At 39.3% G+C, this 24,410-nt stretch overlaps 1 protein-coding gene across 2 annotated transcripts in view; it reads right to left on the bottom strand.

Moving 5' to 3' along the window:
* Positions 1–24,410, bottom strand: part of LOC108431404 (cadherin-10-like) — a 140,210-nt gene that overhangs the window by 47,852 nt on the left and 67,948 nt on the right. For both annotated transcript variants that reach the window (XM_017704513.2, XM_037544317.1), the window contains one exon: positions 19,918–20,298. In XM_017704513.2, the coding sequence (XP_017560002.1) occupies positions 19,918–20,133 (216 nt within the window). In that variant the 5' untranslated portion in view covers positions 20,134–20,298. The remainder of the gene's footprint in view (positions 1–19,917; positions 20,299–24,410) is intronic.

The following is a 24,410-nucleotide window of genomic DNA, read 5'->3' as shown; positions in this document are numbered from 1 at the left end:
CATAAAAACAGTGAGTGTTTCTGCACCTTAGTTTCCATGTGTGGACAGAATAAGGAGTGAACTGCATGTTTTGAAACTGTGACATTATTTAAATACATCAAACTTTTATTTTTATTTATTTCTTTTTTATTGTAAGTGTGGTTGCCCTGCTTCACTCATTATTACAAAGATCAACTCATTTATCAGTTAGTAGTTATTATCTATTATCTGACATCTTCTCAACCAGAATGAACAGGTTTGTTTAAAAAGATGGAATGAGTGATTAATGGCGTTGCTATAGTTAGAACTGCAGAGAAGAAAATCAGAATTAGGACAAGGCATGCTTTTAGGTTCCTGTCTGGTCACAGTCTATTCACTCCCCTCTGAATACTGTCCACTAAACCCATACAGCCGCGGTGGCTGGGCTGCAGCATGTCCATATGAAAACAGGGCCTTTCGAGACATACATTCAGCCACTGAGATATTTAGGGCAAAAAGTCTGCTGAAAGTTTCACACTGTCCTAAAAGACTTGTGTGACTGCAGCTCTTTTCATAAGAGCATCCATCAGTGCTGAAAAGGAGAGAAGAAATAGGAAAGTTTCGTGTTGACAATGGTCGGGGTAATAAAAGACATGAGTGACTGCACTTCTGAGGGGCAAAATCACAGCACTTTTGCTGGAAGCTCAGTTTGACTGGCTGAGAGCCGTTATAGTATGCCATGCCTTATTCATTTCAGTGGGTATGTGGTTGGAGCTGGAGGCTTTTAATTAGCTTCTAAACGTCATCTTCACAATATTTAAAAGGAGCTCACAGGGTACTCACTGGTGAAACTGATAACTTGCAAGCTTGTGCGGAAGACTGATGCGTTATCACATTATAAAATTAGAAAAGGATACAAAAAGTACAATCTTTGATATAACATCAAATAAAAACTTTCAAAAGCAATTCGGATTGTTTACTTGGCCTAAAATGTTCCTTTCCTTCGTATAAGAAAAGTGAACATGAATAGCAGAAATAAAGAATGCCCTTTTCTGCTCTTAGTCAATATAGACTTCCTCCTATAGTAAACATGAACATGCTTTTAAAAAAATGTATCCCCAAAAAAGTAACATCTGTTATTGTAACTTTAAAAGCACTTGAAAGGTTTTCTATGAGCTCATTCATAATAAAATGACCACACAATGTACAGAGCAGCTGGAAAAAACATGAAAATATTATTGCTGCTCTAAGAAACAAGGATACATAGTACCACTGATTGAAGCACTGCTCTTATAAAGTATTAAAAGCTATCTGACTGCTAAAGACACTCCCATGTGGAAAATCTTTAGCCTGCTAAATGTGAGTGAGTGAGTGAGCTCTAATGCTGGCTTTACATGGTAAAACTTTAATGCAACTAGTCGCATCGTATGAGTTCCCTGCAACAACAAGCGCACAACACATCTGATTACTCCAGAAGATGTTTTGACACACCAAATCATTCTGTCTATAAATAAATCTATTTTTATATAGCTGTTGTAACGCACTTAAAGTGAGGGTGTGACGCCTCAGACAGACTCTCTCAGTGTTGCGAACTCCATCTGCCTAGGCATTGGGAGGACACGTGACTTCGGATTTCCTGACAGCATCGGAGTCCATAACGGACTCCATTTCCCAGGAGCCTACGGGAGATCACATGACCGGTGACGATCGGCCACGCACCTATCATCGATCACAGTCACTGGATTATTGACTCTTTGCACCTGTGCTGTATGATCACATGACTTGGTCAGACTAGTTTATAAGCCCGGGCTTTAGCTAGCATTCCTTGTGAAGTATTGTTTCATTCATGAACTTGCCGAGTGGTTTTTCCAATTGCCATATGCCGTGTTTGTGTCCGACCCTTTGCCTGTTAACCTCGACCTTGATTTCTGCATTGTCCTTTTGTACCTGGTTGCATGATATTGGATTACTGGTTTTGACCCTTCTGCTCGTTTCCGTCACTTTGTTTTTTGGGTTACCCACTTGCTTCTGTTCGCCTGGTGAGATGATCACGAACGCCTGCACTTGGACTTCGACATTGTCTCACGTAAATAAAACTATTTCTTTAACTAATATCCGCGTTCATCTGACTCCTGCTCAACCCTTACAGAGGGTTTATTTTCATTTCATGTTTGTGCTATGCTTAAGGTATAGTTCTTGCAGTTCTTGCTATTTCCTGTAGAGGGCGCTTTAAGAAAGTCTGAGCCAGCTGGGAAAACCAGTCCAAACCAGTTTTAGGGAATATTTACCTAGAATACGAATTTGCAGATATTAAGACTAGAAACGAGCCATATTTTACTTCTTTCGTTCTGTAAAGGTGAAAGTATCCATCAAGGTCTTGCTGTCGATTATTTCGCCTTTTAATAAGTAACTCATGCTAGTAAGTTAGTATGTTAAGCTGCTGACTATAAAAGAGTAGTATGAAAACGGTTCAAGTGTTTTTTATTACAAAGAACGAAAGAAAGAAAAAGAAGCCAGTTGGAGTTGCGATTGTACCATGTTTTGGTTTTGTAAATTATTTCAGGTTGATGTTTTTATAAGTTTTCTTTGGAAAGCAGAATGCTAGCACTCAGCTTTGTTAAGAGCTATGTACATAGTTAAATTTGTCTGTACTGTAATTCAATGCCTCACATATGAATTTAATACAGGAACTGAAGATTTTCAGATGTGAGGTCTTTAGAATTGATATGGAAGGAATTCGTAAGATGTTCAAAGTAGAATGTTCAATAAGTAAAGCATAATTTCACAGTCATTTTTCTAAGCCGCTTCTCCCTCAGGGTCGCGGGGTGTTGCTGGAGCCTATCCCAGCGGTCATCGGGCGGAAGGCAGAATACACCCTGGACAGGTCCCCAGTCCAACGCAGGGCAAACAGACATACAGACATACACATGCATACACACACACTCACACCTAGGGGCAATTTACCATGTCTATTTGGCCTTACTGCATGTCTTTGTGGGATGAAACCCACGCAGACACGGGGAGAACATGCAAACTCCACACAGAAATGACCCTGCTCGCCCGGCCAGGGAATCGAACCCAGGCCCCTGCTGTGAGGCGACCCACCACACCACCATGCCGCCTTAATTTCACTGTATAGAAGCAAAATGTTTACTATTCACAGAATCTTCTGTATTGCATCTACATTAGAGATACTCATTGAGAAGGTGAATAGTAATGGTTGTATTTTGTTATGTACATTGTCTTTTTTTTCTTGCATTGAGTTTGGATCCCTCAAGCAACGCACGCGCATCAGAGAGTGAGTGAGGTCAGGGCGGCGAGGACCATGTGTTGAAAGCCGTCTGCCCTGCGTGTTTTTCCTTTACGGGCACGGACAGAATGGGAGAAACAGATAAGCTTTTCCTTACGAACTGAACTGAGATTCATCCCAAAGAAAAGAAGCTACACACACGCATATTCACATAAAGGCTGCATAAAGCCTTGAGCTTCAGATTGAACAGCTGTTAAGTTTTGTTTGGGCCTATTTTCTTTTATTTCTTTTTGTTCTGTGTGTAACTATGTCTCCTTGTTTAGTATATGACTGTTGAGCCAACAATAAATACATTTTTGTGTTATTTTCTTCCAAGCCTTTGTCGCATCTCATTCTTTCCATCCTCCTTGTTTTGGACTTAACAAGCCTAATGACCAATGTGGATTCTCCAAAGCAGCGAGTTTTATGCTTTCATTTATCCAGCTATCTATGGTTTGAAGTGTATATTTATGTTTTAATCTGTTGTGTGTATACTAAGGCTCTGAAAATGAGTAGCTGTTATGGTTACAGCCAACTTGATGTCTCACTCATCCTGTCCTAGAAGTACAAGTTCATCACAGAGCTCATCTCGGTCTCCTCTTATGTAATAATTTTCATCGTCTGCATCCCAAATGTATCTGAGCTCTGTGTTGAATTAGGGCATGTCATGAGTGGAGAAATGAATCTCGTGATGTAAATCACATTAACAGAAGGCTAGAAGAATAAATGTTGGCAGATGCAGCCATTTAGTGTTATGGCATGAAATACTACCAACCTTAACAGAGTTTCCTTTTCAACCACCCAAATAAGTCTTCTGTTTTATTTATTTATTTTTTATCTATTGCTCAGATGAAATCAATGAAAGTATATTGACCCATCTGATCACATGCTGTGCTATTGGCATTCTGATTAAGCTTGTTTCGCAAGGTTAAGAGACTTGCAACTGTCGCAGCTGGGTGTCAATTGAATGGCAGGGCATTATGCAACACGAGTGCAATTTAGTTTCATGTGCATTTCAAGCAACTGAAGTTGCATGAAAGTTTCACGATGTAAGGCCAGCCTAAATTATGCAGTGATTTCGCTACACACATGGCAAACTTTCAGGTCTGTAACTCTTCTGAAATAGCAGTGAATAGAAATGTGTCAGTATACTGTAACGTGTGGGAGCGATGATGAGGCGGATGCAAATGCGAAGAGAAGCGAGATTTATTAGGGGCAAATCCATAATCAGGGTCAAGACAGTCCAGGGTCAAAGGGCCAACATGGAGAGATCGAAGGACAGACATGACAAAAGGAACACAGGATAAACACGAATACAGAGAACAGGAAATACCAAGAATACAATACAAACAATATAAAGAATACATTACATAGACCAAACAAAGACCAGCAAACTAACAGGGGAAAACACAGGGGTTAAATGCAGGGAAACAACGAGGGTTAACAATACACAGGTGGATAACACAGGTGAAAACAATCAAGGGCGGAGTCAAAAAACAAGGGGGCAGGACAGGAAAGAATCAAAAAAAAGAAAGCACATGGACGATACCAAAACAAAACAAAAGCACATGGACAGGACATCGTGACATATACAGTAAATTGGTATGTGGCAATATTCAATTTGCACAGCCAATAATGGGCACACTTCACAATACTGTCAGTGCAATTTAATCAAACAAGTTGCAGAATCACTAGAGGTTTTATAGATGCACAGCAGCTCTGGATTCACCAGCTCTCAATAAGCCCTCATGGCCACATGAGACCATGGCTTTAATGACTAACTAAGTAGACTGTTAAAGGCAACCCTGTAATATTCAGACTAAGGCTTAAGGCTGAAATGTTTACTGAATGATTCAGAATAAAACTGGAATGCAACTTGGAATCGCCATCAACTAAAACTTGGGAGAAAGACACAACACTGACCATTTCCAAGTAATCTCATGTATCATTTGTTGTGCAATAACTTCATAATTCATGAAAATCTGTAGCAATATTATGGTCTGTAGAAATTTTATGTCAGCCAAGATGTATATTCTTTTCCATAATTCATGCTGTCTTTCAAAAATGCAAATCACATATAAGAAACTAATCACATTTAACTCCCAGCTCTACCTCACCAAATATTTATCTTGCTCATTAAACAAGAACTGACAAAACTAAGACCAGCTTGTAAACAGAAGTGTTACATAAAAATAAGGCGCGTCCCATATAAAAAGCATTTTAGAGCATTAAAATGTCCCAGTTTTAATATGCCAAGCTCTAAATACATTCATGAGCATGTTAATGGCTTTACAGTACCACAGGCCAGATTTACACATCTGCATATGCACTGCTGCAGAACAGACAGTTCTAGGCAACGTGTTTAATTTAATCTGTTCATTAGTGGGAGGTCTGTTAAGCTTTAAAAAAGTTAGAATCGCACCCACAAGCCAGCTTAGACAATGAGAACCATCCACTGAAATATTCTTTAGGGAAACAAAAGTGGCTCTTCTACAGCATCACACCCGAAGAGCCCTATTTGGCATTTGAGTACATGGCAAACAAATACAACATAAGGTGATCTTGAAACTGTCACAGTTGTTCAACTTGTAATACGCCAGTGTTAATGCTCTTGTGTTTTTTACCTGCACTTGTTTTGCAGCGTCTACCTCACGCAAGACTCTGAGGCTAACACAGTTTTGTGGTTAGGGCGAGTTGACCACAACAGCAAAGCAAAACGTCAGAGCTTCTTCCAGAAGGATTCTTCTTTAAAGGTCAGCAAATTGTGTAATTCATGTTTCTCCTGCTCCAGGGTTTCTGACTCAGCTCGCTCTCTATTAACTGTGTTTCTCTCCTCCACATCTGTGCTGTTTAAAAGATTCCAGAAATTATACTACATGCCTGAAAACACTTCAGTCTGACGGCACTGAAATATAATGACAAATACATTTATGCCATTTGGCCAACACTTAAAGCGACTTACAATTTAATCAATTTACAAAGGGAGAGAAAGGTAGTGTTAGGAATCTTGCCCAAGGACTCTTATTGGTATAGTGTAGGGTGCTTGTCCAAGCAGGGGATTGAACCCCAGTGTAGAAGGCAGAGGTGTTACCCACTACACTATACCAACCACTATATATACACCCTATACAAATGCATGATATTCTGAAATAATCTTTGGCCAATCCAACGTTGCAAAAAATAGGAGACTAAGAACTAAGCAGAGTCTTTTGTATGTACTCAGTTGTCCTTTTACTTTCTTTCTTCTATTCCTAACAGAAATACTGCTAATTTTTGCAAGCGCCCACATGGGATTCCAGCAGTATGTTAAGGCTAAGCTAATTTGCACACTTTTTGGTTGTTCTAGATTAAACAGACATCTGAAGCTTCTTAAAGACATCACATGCTTTAAGTGAAGCTTGTGACACACATATTAGCATATATTACACTTTGGAGCCGTTTCACTGCGATTCTTTCAGTAGTCTGCTGTAGAGCTGCTGCCTGATGAGAGGACCAAAGCAGCAAAATACACCTCTTTGCCACAAGAACCAGCAAGATAAAAGCCAATCTCATACCTACTTTATTTTTAATGTAAGTCAATGGAACCAGAATTTTTTTCTTTTTTCTTTTGGGCCCATCATGATCAAATGTACACACAACGTAAAGGATAACGGGTTTTTCAAATTTTCACATTATGTCAAAAACTGGAAAACATGAAAACAACTCCAAAAAATGGAGATGCAAGGTTTTCTTCCAACAGCAGCGAGATGTTACTGGTTCATCTACTAAACTGGTTAATCTAATAAACACATTAGGCCTATTCTTCAGTCCTAACCAATAGGAGAGAAAGCTGAGCTATGTAAAACAATTCCTGTGGACTATTTTTTAAAATGCAGGGCATTTTAAGAGTTTAACCCTTCTGTTTCCATCCAAAATGTAAGAATGAACAACTGTAATGGTGCATTCAAAAAGCTGTCCTCTGATAATCACCTGATTTACTGATTTAGTAGTCACCAGGTCAACATCATGGTTGAAAAATAACGTGAAGGTAGCATATTACTTGCAGAAGTTAATACAAGCATGATTCTATAAATACATTAAATACAAATAAATGCCCCAATGGCTGAGGTCTTCTCTGTGACGTAAAGCAATACCAACCACATTTTGCCATAACCTAGTGTAAGAACACCAAATTCCCAACTTGATCCTCAGGGCCCCCCAGACAGAATTCATTCGTAATGGTCTCATGCTGCACATATTTCCACTGTATTTAGAGTGCTTTTTATGTTGTTAGCTGTGTATTTCTTCCTGTAGGGTAGTCCTAATCAGATTGGATTAGTTTGCCAATGTATTTTATAAAAGGATGCCTGTAACGTCAACAACGGATTGGCACTGGACAGGAAATCTTGGTATAATTGTCAGATATATGTAATACATTTGGCTAATGTCAAGTAGAAAACATGTCCAAACATGTAATTTTGTTCACCCCAAACATCTACCTAGATGTCTAAAGTGTAATCTGTCCTCACTGTTATTAGCTTGGAGATTATAGAGCCTGCAGTCACCTTTGCTGGTTAAAATCGCATTTTTTCTGTCATTTTAGGTGTTTCAGTGCTGAGAGTCGAATGCTTGAGGCAAGACAGTTGAGTGGAAATACACAGTTCGTAACAATTACTGACACGGAGGATTTGGACGGAACTGAAATCACTGAGAAACACCACTATTAACCACGTTACCCCACCTCCGTATGTTCAACTAATCTTGTCCGGATGGTACTTTTCAGGGCTTGAGCAGTTTGAGCATGGTACTTTTGCCTGGCCATCTTAAAGCGAAGTGCATCAATTAAGGGTGTGTTTATATGGTTCCTTGCAAGTATTCAAGCATTCAACCCACTTAAAAGTCATCAAGGTCCAGATTACGAATCACACTACTTCCGAGGACACAACTGGCTTACAATTGGCTTCTATTTGTGAATCGTTAAAAAAAAACCTCTATTAAAAACGAATTAAAATCTGTGAAAATGAAGGCAAAAAGCATTCTAAGGAAATTACAGATAAAGTTCTCGACATGCACAAGACAGGAAAAATCATATCCAGGCGGTTGGATATCCCAGTCAGCATTGTGAGGAAATGGAAGCTGCAACATACCACCCAGGCACTGCCTAGAGAAGGTCATCCTTCAAAACGCAGCATCAGAGCAAGGTAGGGACTTGTGAGGGAAGCTACAGAGAGGCCAACAATCACTTTGAAGGGGCTACAGAGTTCAATGGCTGTGACTGGAGTGAAGATGCACCAGTCACCTATATCAAGAGCTCTGCATAGGTTAGAAAGAAGCCATTACTCAGAAAAAAAACCACATCAAAGCATGTCTGGAGTTTGTCAGAAAGCAAGTGACCCAGTTGGAAAAGTTTTTGTGGTCCGGTGAGACAAAAACGGACAAAATTCTAAATGCTATCTGTGGCCCAGACCTGACAAGGTCAATTCCTCAACAAACACTTTTCCTCCAGTGAAGAATAAGGGTGGCAGCATCATGTTGAAGAGATGCTTTTCCTTGGCGGGAACTGGACATCTTGTTAAAATTGAAGGATGGATGGATAGTGCAAAGTAGAGGGAGATCCTGGAAAACAAGCTGCGTGAGTTTCACAACAACTAAAGCTCAGAGAGAAAACTTTAGGCCAAAGCAATGAACATTCTAGAATGGCTATGTCGAAGTCCACATGTCACGATTGGCCCCTCCCAGTCCTCCATGTGATTTTGTTTACCTCTGGTCTTGTCCATGTGCTTCCTTGTTCTGATGCTTCCCTTTTCTGCCCCCTTGTTTCTAGACTAACCCTTGATTGTTCTCACCTGTGTGACCCTCGATTTCTTCGTGTTGGCTCTTTGACACTGTACTGTTTAGACCCTGATTATGGATTTACCCCTAACAAATCTCGCTTCTCTCAGCATATGCGCCCGCCTCTTCGCTGCTCCCCCGCGTTACACCACATCTCAGTGTAATTAGTTGAATATGGCGCTGTTTCCATGTCCACAAGCATCAACCAACCAACCTGAGAAACCTGGTGCAAATGTGCCAGGAAGAACGGGTGAAAATCTCTCTCACCCAGAGTACAAAGCTTGTAGAAACACATCTCAACAGACTTAAAACTGTTATTGCAGCAAAAGGTTGTTCTACTAATTACTTGTGTGAAGGGGTTAAATATTTATGCATTCATGTCAGCAGATCTTTGTAAAGATCTGAATTGTGACTGTATTTTAAAGGCATACTGGTTTGGAAAGAATAGCACTGGCTGGAACAATCTGTGTAATTTGTAATCCAGACAACTGTGATAACTCAAGGGGAGCTGAATACTTTTGCAAGGCACTACATCTGTACTTCTGTTCCCATTGGTCCAGGCAGATTTAATGACATATGGTTGGTAACAATAACAACTAACATCCAATGAACTTTCTGAACCACCATGCATTCTGGTTTAATGTATGTCTTGTGATTCTACAGCTTTGTGTTACTGTCGTCAAGCAGAGTAAAATCACTGTAACAAAGCCTCGGGCAGCTTATAAATAAGCAAAAACTTGGCAAATTAACACACAATTTAAATGATGGGTCTTGTGATATGTGTTCTTATCTATACAACACAAAAATACAGTAAAAGGGTATTGGTCCAGTATCAGTACTGGAAAAAAAAACATATATAGTGCTATAGTGCCATCTGACTGCCCCTCATGCTGGATGAACATGTCCTCTGACTGAACTAGAGGAATGTTAAATGTCCATCCCCGCTACTTCCTCTCGAGAAGAGGGAATAACACTCGTTCTCTGTTCATCTCCGAGCGCCTTTCACTGCATAAGGAATTCAGGCTGTATTGCTGAAGCCGTAGAGGCGTAGAGAAATGACCTCTAACCCGCCGGTTCCTAAGTGGACTGCGTTAGCGCACTCAGAGGGCTTCATTGTGCTTGTTTCTTCTTGACAAGGCTCCGTGTTTTCATTCTGCTGAAACTCAGCATGAGATCAGGGGGTGACACGAAACCTTAAATGCTTTATTGTAAATGACATGGACACCCGCCAGCAGCGAGCCAGACAGCGGTCAGCACAAAACGTCTTTGACGTCGGCTCTGATTCGATCAGGGTAACAGAGGAGAGCGCAATGCAAGACAGCATACCGTGATATTCTAAAGCTTCGAAGTCTGTTACCCATTCTCAGTCAAGCATGACTACTCCTTCTGAAGATTTCTGCAGTGTGGCTCTGTCAGTTTGTCCACTGCTCTTGAACATCTGGATAATGCAGAAGAAAAACTGCGGAAGTAGTTCTTCTCCTGGATACTGAATATTGTTTTGTTTTTGTGATTTGTGACTACTGAGGCATGGAAGTGAGAGTGATGGGTGACTGCTGCTCAGAAAATCAACAAAGTGACCATATGCATAAAAAAGTGCTGAAGAGTCGCACAGTGGTGCCTCAATAACTGGCACCATAGTTTAAAATAGTTGATTTACCTCACTTACCACTGACAAACTGATGGGCTAATTTATTATTTCAAATTTTGCTGATCTGTGTTGCGGTTTAGATGATGTTAATAGTGTAAGCCAGGTAAGAGCAGTCACACTTCCTATGAATGTGCCAGACTCTTATAGCATTATTATGCATGACTCACTGAACTAAATTGCCAGTACTGTAAGTGCAGTACTGTCGAAGTTGCACGTTATTTGATTTCAGGTTACTAAGACGGATTCAAATGCCAGGTCCTCTTTAGTATTTGAGACCATTGATCTAAGACGCCCTGTTCTTACCACAACTCCTTTAGAACTTAGACAGGGGTAACGTTGAATTAGGGGTAAACAGATGTAACAACTGCTCTGGTTGCTAGGGGCACTTAGGGCCAGAGTTCACTGCCAGAACAACAGAAACACACACCCCCTTGGCCTTTTATACAGAACCTTATAACCTCTTTGTATCTATACTCATTGTCAATTTTATCTGTTTCTTTACACACACACACACACACACACACACACACACACATATATATATATATATATATATATATATATATATATATGCATGCATGAACAAGCATGATTGAGTACCAAAAAAACCCATTAAGTTGTTGCTTTGAAAAAAAAACTACGTTAAAGCTGCACTATGCAAAATTATTTGTTCAAATCTGTAAATCCTAAATCCGTAATCAGAAAGGACTCTGGTTTCTGAGGGAGAACACTGTCCAAGGAGACCCTTCCTAACATTCACCATCACTGAACACGCCACCCGTACTGAGGTCCACACCTACCAACAAGTGCAACAACAGCTGCAGGTGGAAACATAATTTTATGACAATCTATATCAGGGAATTCAACATCAGAGCAAGATTTTCTCTTCTCCTAGCAGCACATCAGCACTGTACTGTTGGCGTAATCCGCATGTTTTGACATTTGATTCCTGACAGACGCTCATATTGTTTTTGCAGCATGAGCTGCTGCAGACAAGCAATAAAATAAAGCAAAGAATTTGGCACGTGGAAGATATTTTTGGCCAAGCATCGGCAACCTGATTGGTTCAATTCAAATTTAATTGAAACACTAAGGTTTACATTATTGCTTTGAATGTCATACACAGAGCCGTATGACATCTATTTTCTTTTTTATACAGCAGCAAATGCAAGAGCAACAGAGTGAAATTTCTGACCAATAATAAACATCCACATACAGTATACTGCCAAAAGTCTTCACTCACCCATCTAAGTCACTGAATTCAGGTGTTCCAGTCACTTCCATGGCCACCGGTGTATAAAGCCGAGCCTCTAGGCCTGCAGACTGCTTCTACAGACATTAGTGAAAGAATGGGTCGCTCTCAGGAGCTCAGTGAATTCCAGCGTGGTGCCGTGATCGGACGCCACCTGTGCAGCAAGTCCAGTCGTGAAATTTCCTCACTACTAAATATTCCACAGTCCACTGTCAGTGGGATTATAACAAAGTGGAAGCGATTGGGAACGACAGCAACTCAGCCACGAAGTGGTCGGCCACGTAAAATTACAGGGCGAGGTCAGCGGATGCTGAGGGGCACAGTGCACAGAGGTCACCAACTTTCTGCAGAGTCAATCACTACAGATCTCCAAACTTCATGTGGCCTTCAGATCAGCTCAAGAACAGTGTAGAGAGGTTCCATGGCTGAGCAGCTGCATCCAAGCCTTACATCACCAAGCGCAGTGCAAAGCGCTGAATGCAGTGGTGTAAAGCGAAGAGAAGTGGAGACGTGTTCTCTGGAGTGATCAATAACGCTTCTCCATCTGGCAATCCGATGGACGAGTCTGGGTTTGGTGGTTGCCAGGAGAACGGTACTTGTCTGACTGCATTGTGCGAAGTGTAAAGTTTGGTGGAGGGGGGATCATGGTGTGGGGTTGTTTTTCAGGATATGGGCTTGGCACCTTAGTTCCAGTGAAAGGAGCTCTTAAGGCTTCAGCAGACCAAGAGATTTTGGACAATTTCATGCTGCCAACTTTGTGGGAACAGTTTGGGGACGGCCCCTTCCTGTTCCAACAGGACTGCACACCCGTGCACAAAGCAAGGTCCATAAAGACGTGGATGAGCCAGTTTGGTGTGGAAGAACTCAACTGGCCTGCACAGAGTCCTGACCTCAACCCGATAGAACACCTTCGGGATTAATTAGAGCGGAGACTGTGAGCCAGGCCTTCTCGTCCAACATCAGCAACTGACCTCACAAATGCGCTTGTGAAAGAACGGTCTCTTTCCATAAACACACTCCTAAACCTTGTGGAAAGCCTTCCCAGAAGAGGTGAAGCTGTTATAGCTGCAAAGGGTGGGCCAACATTATATTAAACCCTATACATTAAAAATGGGATGTCACTCAAGTTCATATGCATGTGAAGGCAGATGACCAAATACTTTTGCCAACATAGTTGGCTGCTGCAATCTGAAACCACCTGAACCGAAAGAAAAACATACAATCTCACAAAAATCCAAACTCTGGTGAGCCAAACTACGTGTGAGAACAACTTAAGAATGGGATTGGTCAATCAAATGGCTTCTCAAAAGAAACTATCCTGCAGGGGTGAGAACAGATGGCAAGTCTAATTTCTGATTCATTGCAACCTCCAATTGCACAGAAGACAGCATAGAAACGGAGAGGTGTTTTAGGTTGGGGTGATGAAATTTCAAGCTGCATATATGTCGCGTGAACCACGATGTCATGTTCAATTATTTGCTTTTTTTTTTTCCATTTGTATTTTTTTCATTATTTCATATGGCACTATGAGGCAAGAGACAACAATATAAACATATGACTGACACAAGAGACCCTTAATGCACCCCATCACTGTGCTCTCTTTTTCTAGAGGAACTTTATGCAAATGAACTGAGCTGCGACCAATCAGATTGCTAAATATGTAGCACAGTAACCAGCTGTGTCACGTCTGCAGTCACAACCTGAGATATAACACTGGGAACCACACTGAGTGAGAGGCGCAACGGTTGCTGTAAACGTCACAAGCGAGACGATGTTTTAAAGTTAAAAACGGTACTGGGCTGCTTTGGGGCTCAGAACTGGCCTCTATCTCTGGATACACTTTCCCTCTTTGCACCTTGACCTGCGTGTATTTTAGCGAGGCGCCTGCAAAGTGACCAACAGTTGTCGAGGGAAGCGATTCGGCTCGCTTTATTGAAAATATGGCTTTAACTTCAACACATGGGTCTTTGCTATGCTCCAATTATTTAAAAACTTCAGATCTCTGCATTATTACTGTTTCAAGCAGGTGCAATCCTGAAACCTGGGCACCCTCAGCAACCCCACTTCCGGTGTCCCTGGAAGACAGTGAATTTTTTTAATGAAGAGAAATTACATCGTGTACCAACGTTATTGCTATTCTACATCAAAGACGATGTCTGGGCCAGCAAGTTCACCGAGTGAAAAGGTGATTAAACCTTTTACCATCATCTGGCAACTGAAAAGTCAGCAGCACTGCTGCAGTTATTAAGCTAAGAAATGAGCCTTGGCATTTCGAGAGCCTTCAGCCTAAGTACAGCCATTCTGTGAGTGATTCTCCTCCCTAAAGGAAAAAAACAGCTATTGTGCATAAACTCGCTTTTACAGTCTTTGAAACAGAGTGAGAAGAGTTCTAACTTGGAAACGTAGCTAATATGGATTAGCCTGCCATAGCAACTGCAGAGTGCAACTACAACCAGATTACTTTACATTGTTTTCAACCCAGAAAGAACATCTGCAGCATTCAACACTAACCATTTAAAATCCTAGGCTTACTACATACCAAGGCTTATTCAGCAACAGGGACCTCAATACAAATTGGCTGAGCTATTCATAGGTTTTGTGTGTAATAAAAACATTTGGGCCCTGACCATTTAAGAGGTTAACCAGCAGACTAACAATACAATTGTAAGACGATGACTTGGAAAAGCACTTAACCAGAACATTTTCACTGCCATGACAAAACCTACATTTACTACAAGGACACTACTTAGTCTTCAGTCTTGGTTGAAAAAGTGTATACAAAGCCAGATGAGTGCAGTACAGATGGTAGCGCTCACTGCCTCAGTAAAATACGCCACTGCTACTAGACACAGATACTCAGCGTTCAATAAAAATGCACTACATTAAACATTTAAGCTGGAGGAGTTTTGACATTTTCCTGTAGAACTGTGCAGGAGAACTGTCTATGTAAATAGCGTATAGAAAAACAAGAGGTTCAGCCATAGCACAGCTCTAAAAGTAGATCTCCTTTTGTCTATGGTTGATACTGGAGGTGGGCGATATGGCAAAAATGTCATGCTGTTTCCACGATACATGATATGTCGTAATATTCATTTTTATATGACATCTAGAAAGTTGGGAAACTGTATGTTTGATTACAAAATGACCGTACGTAGTCATGTTTAACTGAGTACACAGTTTCTCCAACACTAAAACACATTTAACAGAACTGGGTTCGAATTAATCCTCATTGTCATCTTAGCAAAGCAGAAGTGTCCTTTTGCGAAGACTATGTTACCACATGCTCACTGCTTTCAGTCAATGTTCACGTACTTTTACACAACAATTAACACACATCTCACAGGAAAACACAAACGTTGAATGTAATGTCTTTTACTGTCCTGTTGCGGCTCCACAGCACATTAGATTTTTAGGTAAAAAATAAAATATTCTTCGGTAAAATTCTTGCAGTAAAATAAAACTCTGCTGATCATTTTAATGTGTTTTAATGTAGCCTATATCTGCTTATCCACCAACGTTTGACCTCGAAACAAAGAAAACAGTCTCGCCTAGCTAGCAGCTAACGAAAAGACAAAAGGAGAAAGATTTAAGACGAGCATTGATAGTTTGGAGGCAAATGGTCTGATCTGTGTTTATAAGCGCTCAGCTGGTTTCCTGACACATTTAATCTGTAATGAGAATCTGTCAAAACACTTTAAAGTATCAAAGCTGAAGTCAGTTTCTCATTCGCCAGCTTCTTGTTTGAATTTTCCGTTCCATCATAAACGATGCAGCAGTTACATTCTCAAGCGCCATTTAAGGTGGGATGGGAATATTCAAACAAGATGCTGACGAATGAGAAGCGACTTCAGAATCGTAAAAAGTTGAACGACTACTTTTGTTTGCTGCAGGAGGCTATAGCTGAGCTAAAGCTTAAAGCAGAGCAGAGTCGGCACTAGGACATCAGCACACACTAAGACATATTTACAGCCAAGATGGTAAAACATTATTTAATGAAATGGATATAAAATGTTGCGGCTCCCAAAGTGGTTTGATTTTTGTTGAAAGGACAAAATAGCTCCTCTTAACATTTGGGTTGCTACACTATACCAGTAAGAGTCCTTGGCAACACTACCTTCGCCTACCTGTGTAAAATGATCAAATTGTAAGTCGCTGTGGATAAGGTTACGTTCACATTACCAGGCTGAAGTGGCGCAAATCCTTTTCAAATCCAACCTGAGCCACTTTCATATGTGGTCCTAGATAGGATACGTATCCAATTTGTGGCCATGTGACCTTGATGTGACGCTCAGATTGGAATTCGTGCCTCGATCTTATAATGAAGCTGAGAGCTGATGAGAGATAACGATCTTCTCAGCGAAGCTCGTTCTGCTCGTTTGTTTGTGCTGATCATGCACTGATTCATTTACGTGACGTGACTGACTAAGATGAGCTCATGAGGGTCATTTCAGGATTCATTTCATCACGTTAATAACAGATTTCAATCACTTACCTACACGAGTGTGAACCATCGAGTCAGAGAGGTCGGATTTGAGCAAAAAATCGGACTTGTAATATGAACGTAGCTTAAGAGTGTCTACCAAATATAGACTGAAAGCTGTATTTTGCATTTTCTCTGCTTGGCGTTCAGTGACTGAAGGAATTTACTTTAATAGTTATAGTGTTTGATGGAAACATTTTCTTTTGTGTCTCATGTTTAGTGTTTTGTGGAAGTCTGACTTAAACTGTATAGTATATACTGCAAATTATAGTATGTGACATGTTGAACACGAATCACTGGACATAGCACATTATTTCATACTTTAATGTACGTTATATTATCTAGCAAAGAAAAAGTCATAGATACTAAAGTAGTAAATGTTCACTCTGTCTGATCTGCATTATCTGGCCACATGTTCTCATCCTCATCACATCTGAAATGCTCTCTTTCTCTTGTTGATGCTCATACAACTAAGCACTTGCTACCTATGTGCTGGGCCCATTAAGCAATGTCCATCGTGAACAAGGTAGCTCCAGAAGTGGCTGAACTTCAGTTCAGACAGGAATCTATTGTGATTGGCCAATTCATAATCAGTAATGTGTCTCTGTAACCACTATTATGTTGGGGCTTTGATTGAAGTCTGATGCAGTGACTGAGTAAACTGATATGCAGTATTATTATTTTTTATATTAGATTCTGTAACAGTCAAGCAAGAGTTGTATAAAAGAGAACTTGGTACTGAAAATGTTCGTTAGCAGTTGTAAAATCAGTCATTTCTGAGCTTTTCTGGATTTTTTAAATATGACTTTTACTAACAGTGTCGGTGAAGACAATAAAAAGGAATGATGTCCAGAACAAAAACTAGAATAACTGCAAGAAAGTGTCTGTTTTCACATGATTTTGAGACGGATGTGATGTCCTGTGGAGCCTGTCGTCAGTTTCTAAGAGTTTGCTATTTCCCGGGGTTTAGCAAACACAATATTCAAAAGCATGCCTGCAGCTTTCAACACGAGTGCTCTTCAGTGATCTTCAGTGCTCCAAATAACAGGTTAAAGCTACGGGGCCAAAAGTAGACATAGAGAAAAGCAACACCTGGCTGTTTTTGGGTACTGATGAATGCTTTTTACAGCTTTTCTGGATGGCTAAAGCACATTTGACGAAACTCAACATAATCTTCATTGTCACTTTCTTCGCAAGGCAGAAGTGCCCGTTTGCAGAGGTGTCAACACATTCTCATTTCTTTCAGTTATTTTTTACAAGGTTTTTTTTACAGAATAATTAACACAGATGTCACAAAAAAACATACATTCATGGTATAACTGTAAAAAAAAAGGAAAACATGTAGTGACAGCTAATAGAAAATATTCTCAGTTATAAATACTCTCAGCAACAGTGTGAAATACACACCGCACAATTATCATCTCAAATATCAGTCAATCTCAGTTGCTGATGAAAGAATTGAAAAAAGAGGTTCAGATAAGTGTTTATCAGATGAAAATCAGGTAAGAATATAAAATTAATTACCAAGATGACAGACTTACCAACTGAGACCGTGAAACATCCAGTCAATTCTACCAGAGACGCTATAACCATGTGCTTTAAGGCAATTTGCTTCTATATTCTGCTTTTTTCCACACTTCACATAAAAAGTGACGTGTAATAGATGTATACTCTAACTAAGCTGCGGAGGCTTTTTAAAAAATGTACAATGATTGCTGCAGTATGTTGTCAGACCTTTCTTACACATTCTGCCATGGACAAGCCATGATTGATGGTCTGGCGTAATGCTGTTTTATCTGAATTTCACCGAAAATTTCAGCTCAGTAAGGTACGAATGTAAGGCCTTCATTTAGCCCCTCTGATAGTCTAACCCGTGACTGATGTACACTCAGGCATAGGGTTTTCATCATTTTGGACAAGGTTGCCCTCCACCACTTTTCAATAGTATAGAAAAAAGAAAAAAAAAAGAAATAAATATATTTGCTGCTGAATATTTAGGATAAAATCTTTTTCCCATTTTTGTTTATTTGTGGTTATACAGTATATTGCCCTGAAATGTATCTCTGGTAAAAGAATAGGTTTCACATTGTGATATTCTAACATTTAGCGCTTTGGCGGATGTGAGCGCATCCTCCGCCTACAGTTGGCCGCATGTGGGTGTTACGAGTTCCTGGTGAAATCCATTTGAAATTAAGTCTTGCTAAGTTGATATTTATGTAAGTACTGCATCTTTTTTATGAATAATCAGAAGGTCAATGTAGTATGCATCATTAAGCTATTTTTTCCCCACAAAATGTTAATAAAATTTCATTGGAAAGATTAAGATTTAGGTCACTGATTATCACTTGTGGTCAGCATCAGTCATTAGGGTTTATTATCATCCAATCATTCGTTTTTCCACTCGGTTTAAAATTTTGGAGGTAAATAGTTTAAATACAGGGTGAGTCAAAAGTCACAGGACAGGTTATTTTATTTTATTTTTTATTTTATTATCGACTTTTATCTCTGGGGTCATCTCAAACAAATTGTGCCTGCTGAGAAAATCCACAACAAACGGAACCAATGCTTTCCATTGAAAACAAATGTGATACGGTGTGCAGTGAAAATGTAGAATTGCTCTTTGCCACATTCGAAATCTGTTTAAAGTATTAGCAGGTAGTACAGCTTTGACATACAGCACTAACAAAGGCTGAACTCTGAAACTGAAACTGAAACTGAAACCTCTATTGGTGGGGAGCTTTTTTGGAGAGTGTTTAGTGAGTGAGTGAAGGAATTTGCTATCCTGAGGTTTTGTGTGTTTAGTATTTTGTGGAGTTTTGACCATTTTGCAAAGAAAAAAAATCTTATTCTTTTGCAAGAAAGCCTCTGTTGACTATTAAGTGTTTACTCTCAACTGTTTTCAATATATGGCTTCTGAATAGACAAAAGCTCTTAAGCAACTAAGAAAAATTGCAACAGGAGTGCCCAATATTATGTGCATGTTTCATTATAAAAGAAAGCATAATTAGTCCTGTTTATTTGGATTCAGAGCAGTGCAGTATGCTGAGTTGAGTAATAACTATTGTATTCATTTCAAATGGAGCACTATTATTAAATTGTGCCTGTGTGTCAAAATATTATATGTATTGTGCATCATGAAAATGTCACTAATCATCGTGAAGCACTATTTTTTCCATATTGTTCACCCCTACTTGTTAAATGTAAACACAATGTAGATACAATAAACATGTTTCTATAATTTTGCCAACAAGATGAGCTTGGTGGCCTGAGGAGACCAGTGCATTTTTAAATCTGTCTACCCCTAAATACTGTTATTGAATCAAGATTTTATTCCCAGCTATTTTGGGACTTTCCTATTAGTCCATTTATCAAAATGTTTACAAAAAGGTCAGCCTATGCTTTTAAAGCAGTGTAAAGGTTTTGGATGACAGTGACGATAATTTCTCAAACATAAAGAAGCGACAGTAAAGCCAGCGTACCTTTCCCACATACTGATCGTCACTTCCTGTGTACTCTTCCAGCAGAAAGAACTGGTTCCACATCCAGCCTCGTTTGGAGCGCCTGAGTGAGAGCCCGTCTCCAGCCGTTCCCGTGTGCTCCCATCCTGTTCTCCTCAGACCTCCTGTAGTCCTCAGAGTGCCTCTGGCTTCGCACCAGAAATACAGCCACAGCAATAACAGCAGAGGAGTTCTCATTCTGCACTATGCTCCAGTACGGAAAGAAACAAACCTGCTTCAGTAATCCACAACCCTGTGGGGAGCTGTTCCAATAACAAAAGTGAAGGTAATGGTCAGAAACGGTAGTCCAGGTCTTGTGGAGAAGCAGTCAGTCATCCATTAAGTCCGGACTTCTCCAAGTGTCTAAGGGAAAGAGAGAAGAAAAGCAATTAATGATTATACTGAATAATTATAAACGTCAACAGTTATTGTTGTTGTTTTTATGGTTTATTTATAAGGGACCAACATCTGAAATTAGAGGACTGCTGTACATGTTATAATATTTGGCTTCTGAAATTCCTTATTGCTTTCCATGCTCAAGTCTCTGTCTCTATTAAATAAACATTAAGAAAATGAAAATATATGAATACATATAACAACATTATTATATACACTACTGTGCGAAAGTTTTAGGCATCCAAGCAAATTTTTCAGCAGTGAGTTTATCACAATATACATTAGAATAAAGTCGTATTCATAATTCAAATAAACATAAAAACAATAAAAAGTAACAAGAATTTCTTGGGTCCATATTTTTCCTTGACACCTTCACAGTCGCCACAGAGACTCGTTAATATCATCAACATCATGAGCTCAATTTACTGAAGCCCTGATTGGTATATATATATATATATATATATATATATATTAGGGCTGTTGACGTTAACGTGATAATAACGCATTAACGTGATCTCAATTTAACGCAATTTTTAAAAAATTGTGCCGTTAATGCAAATTCTATTTGGCCCTGCCAGTCATCCGTCGTTCATGTTGAGACTTGACCGTGTGCGCCGTCTCTCATTAAGAGTAGAGGAGTGAGTGTCTGTGTTTACATGCAAAGATTTTTGCCAATTCGATTGAAAACAATCAGATTACAGACTCAGACTGAGGTGTTTATTCTCGCTCTATTCAACAATCTGGTGAAAATCTTCGTTTACATGCTCGCTACAAGTAATCCGATGCAAAATGATGCGGCATGCGTGGAGCAGCGCTAAGAGTGAACGTTACCATGGCAGCGAGCATCCCGTGAGGTCCAGTCATGTTGAATGGTATAAACCTTTCGCTGTGACGTGCGGCGCACTTCCGATTGGAGTGTAATCGGATTCAGGTGTTTACACGGCTATTATTCTTCTATTTAACGGGTTATTTAGAGGCTTACCCACCTCGTTCAATCGGATAGAAATTGTATTCCGAATGGCCTCAATCGGACTAGACTATCCCGATTGAGCTGTTATTCGGATTATTAACGGATTATTAGGCTGCATGTAATCGGGGCTAGTGAGCCCCGTTTACATGCTGTTTACAGTGCTGTCGCTCTGTGGTATGACACTACATGTCTTTAATGAAGTCCAACTTTGTGTAATTTATTTTTGTTTGCGCAGGACTGTGAAGCCCTATAGGCTGTCACTGAATACAGCACAACTGAAGTTTTATTTAGTTTTGATAGTTTTGATTCTGAGATTAATCGTGATTACATTTTTTAATCGTTTGACAGCCCTAATCTATATATATATATATATATATATATATATATATATTACTGTATATTACTGTAGTTAATGGCATCACTAAGCAAATAATTACATTTACATTTAATTAGGTTCTTAGGTTGTATCAACAGGTTTCTATTTGTTTCAATGAAAAACATGACATGTACATGAAATGTACACATGGAAACAAATAATATAAAAATGAATTCAATAATATAAAGAAATAATTGGGTCAGTGACATGACCTGCACTTTTTAGCCTCCAAGTCCATTATTTTCCTATAAACTAATTTAATAAACACGACACATATAACATTATACTACTATGTGAATACATTTCCAGTGTATTAAAATATAATACATTTCAGACATTTGTGTATGCCAAAGTGTAAAACGGTTCGACTGGCCATTGAACATTTTCTGAGGGGTCAAATTCATTAGCCTGTTAAAAAAGAAATGTATGCCACTATAAAACCCATGACACAAATATCAATGGACTGATTGATTCTGATTGATTTGACCTGCAAATCTTCATTTTTACTAAAAATTTTTTTTTGGTAATTTTCAAAGCATAATTTTTAATTGACCCAATTAACACAAAATTTATAAGATGCTTTTGTTATAGGCTTCTAGGTGTTAGACAAAGGCTGAATCATTGAAATACAAAAGTGAATTTGCAGTATTCTTAAATTAATTCTAAGTGCAAAAAAAACCCTGGAATAAAGCACTAAAACACAGTTGAGTCCATTCTCCCTGCTCTAACCCATATCTGTTACAGCTACCGAAGGGCTTGGCAATAAGCTGATGAGTTTAATCACGTGTGATAGTGCAGGGAAAACACTGCTGTACTGAAGTCTCCTAGGAGCAGAATTAGAGAACCCTACAACAATCTGATGTCTCCTGATTACATGGGTCAAACGGCTAAATCCAGAATGGCTGCGCTGTTGGTCTGTTCTGACATTTCTGCTCCACAAAAACACTCATTTGATTGTAACATGAAATAAAAAACGCATTACTGTTAGTGTAATTGACCCACTCATGTCCAACAACTGAACAATGCCACAGACCTTCTGATCAGGGTCTAACTGATGTTAAGGGGCTGAAAATTCTGATAACCGATAATATTAAAATAATATTGAACACTGCTGTTTGAACTGATCTGTACGAAACGTTACACTTTATTACACTTAAATACAGAAAGACTCTTTATTTTGTTGCTGTATCATTATGAGATTTTGAATCCCTGCAATGCCACAATAAAAAAAAAATGTATGAATAAAAATTACTGGTCCGCTTCCTGCGGTATGTAAATAGTTATGATATATTGTATATTTTTTTCCCCAATTAGTTAAACTCCGCAAAGAAACCCTTACAGAACAGACACGTCAAGAGTACACAAAGCATATGCGTTTACAAGTAATCACTTTTTTTCCCCAAGTGATTACACATTGTTCCACATGATGATCAGTGGTGGACAAAGTACACAAACCATGTATGTGAGTTAAAGTAGAGACACTGAAGGTAAAATATTACTCCAGTAAAAGTAGAAGTCCTTACTCTAGACCTCAACTTGAGTAAAAGTACTGAAGTATTTACCTTCAAATGTACTTAAGTATTAAAAGTGAAAGTACTAAAAGAGTAATTAACTTGAGTTGAAGTTGAAGTTTAATAAAAACTTTAAACTCAGGATCACAGATGAGCTCCTTTACTATGTTGATCTGTAGGCGTCTGTTCATAAACATAAACCAGCCCAAACTCATTTACTATAAAATGAAATGGTGTTTGTAGAAATTCAGAAAAAAGCCGCGTCAGTCACGACTGCCTATGTGGACATATTTCTATATTGAGCTCTATTTACACAAAGTTAGGTTAGTTCATCATTTATGTTGAACAGACTCTCCCAAAGTTTTATGCTGCTGCGCTGACGTTGAACCGCGTGCTGCACTGGGTCGGTATGACCAACAGGTCAAAACCAGCTCTAAACAAAGTGACCGCTGGGCCCTGATTGGTGTTCTGGCTTTGCGCTTCTTTCGTTTTGACATGTTACGTTTTTATACACACAGAAACCAAAAGGAACGACAGATTTCTCAAAATGTAGGAGGAAAAAGTCGGATATTAGACTCTGAAATGTAGTGGAGTGAAAGGAAAAAGTCGCCCAACAAGGAAAAACTTCAGTACAGATACACAAAAAAATTACTTAAGTACAGTAACCAATTACATTTACTTAGGTACTGTCCACCACTGGCAATAACACATTTTTAACATGTGAACAGAGCAACAAACATTAAATGTACGCAACTTTCTGTAAGGGAACAGAAAAAATTTCCAATATTGCAGATATAGCCTTCTAGCACAGATAATGCATATTATTGTACCTTGAAGGTCCTGACGTCCAGAGATATCAGACTAAATAATCATTTACAGTCAGTCATAGAATACAACACTGTACACTTTCACCTTCCATTCATTTTATGCGCTTAGGATTTTCCACCAATATCTTTCAGTGCTTTGACCACAATGGCGCTCATTCTCAAGGATGGACAGGACTGGAGTGACTCTCTCCAACCTTTATACAGTTTACCAACATCTTTATGCAATATGTAAAGACATGAAGTATTTCTGCTCATCCAATACACAGTCCTTGGGAGGCCAAAAAAAATTTTAAAAAGAAACATGATCTATTTTTTATACTTAAAAACCAAATATGTACAGTTACATGTTTTACAATGCTATTGCTATCCAGTACCACTGATCTGTAAGTTGCCAG

This window comes from Pygocentrus nattereri, chromosome 13 (assembly GCF_015220715.1).
Source record: "Pygocentrus nattereri isolate fPygNat1 chromosome 13, fPygNat1.pri, whole genome shotgun sequence".
Classification (NCBI taxonomy): Eukaryota; Metazoa; Chordata; class Actinopteri; order Characiformes; family Serrasalmidae; genus Pygocentrus; species Pygocentrus nattereri.
Note: the sequence above shows the minus strand (reverse complement) of the source record. Positions and strands in the feature narration are given on the sequence as shown.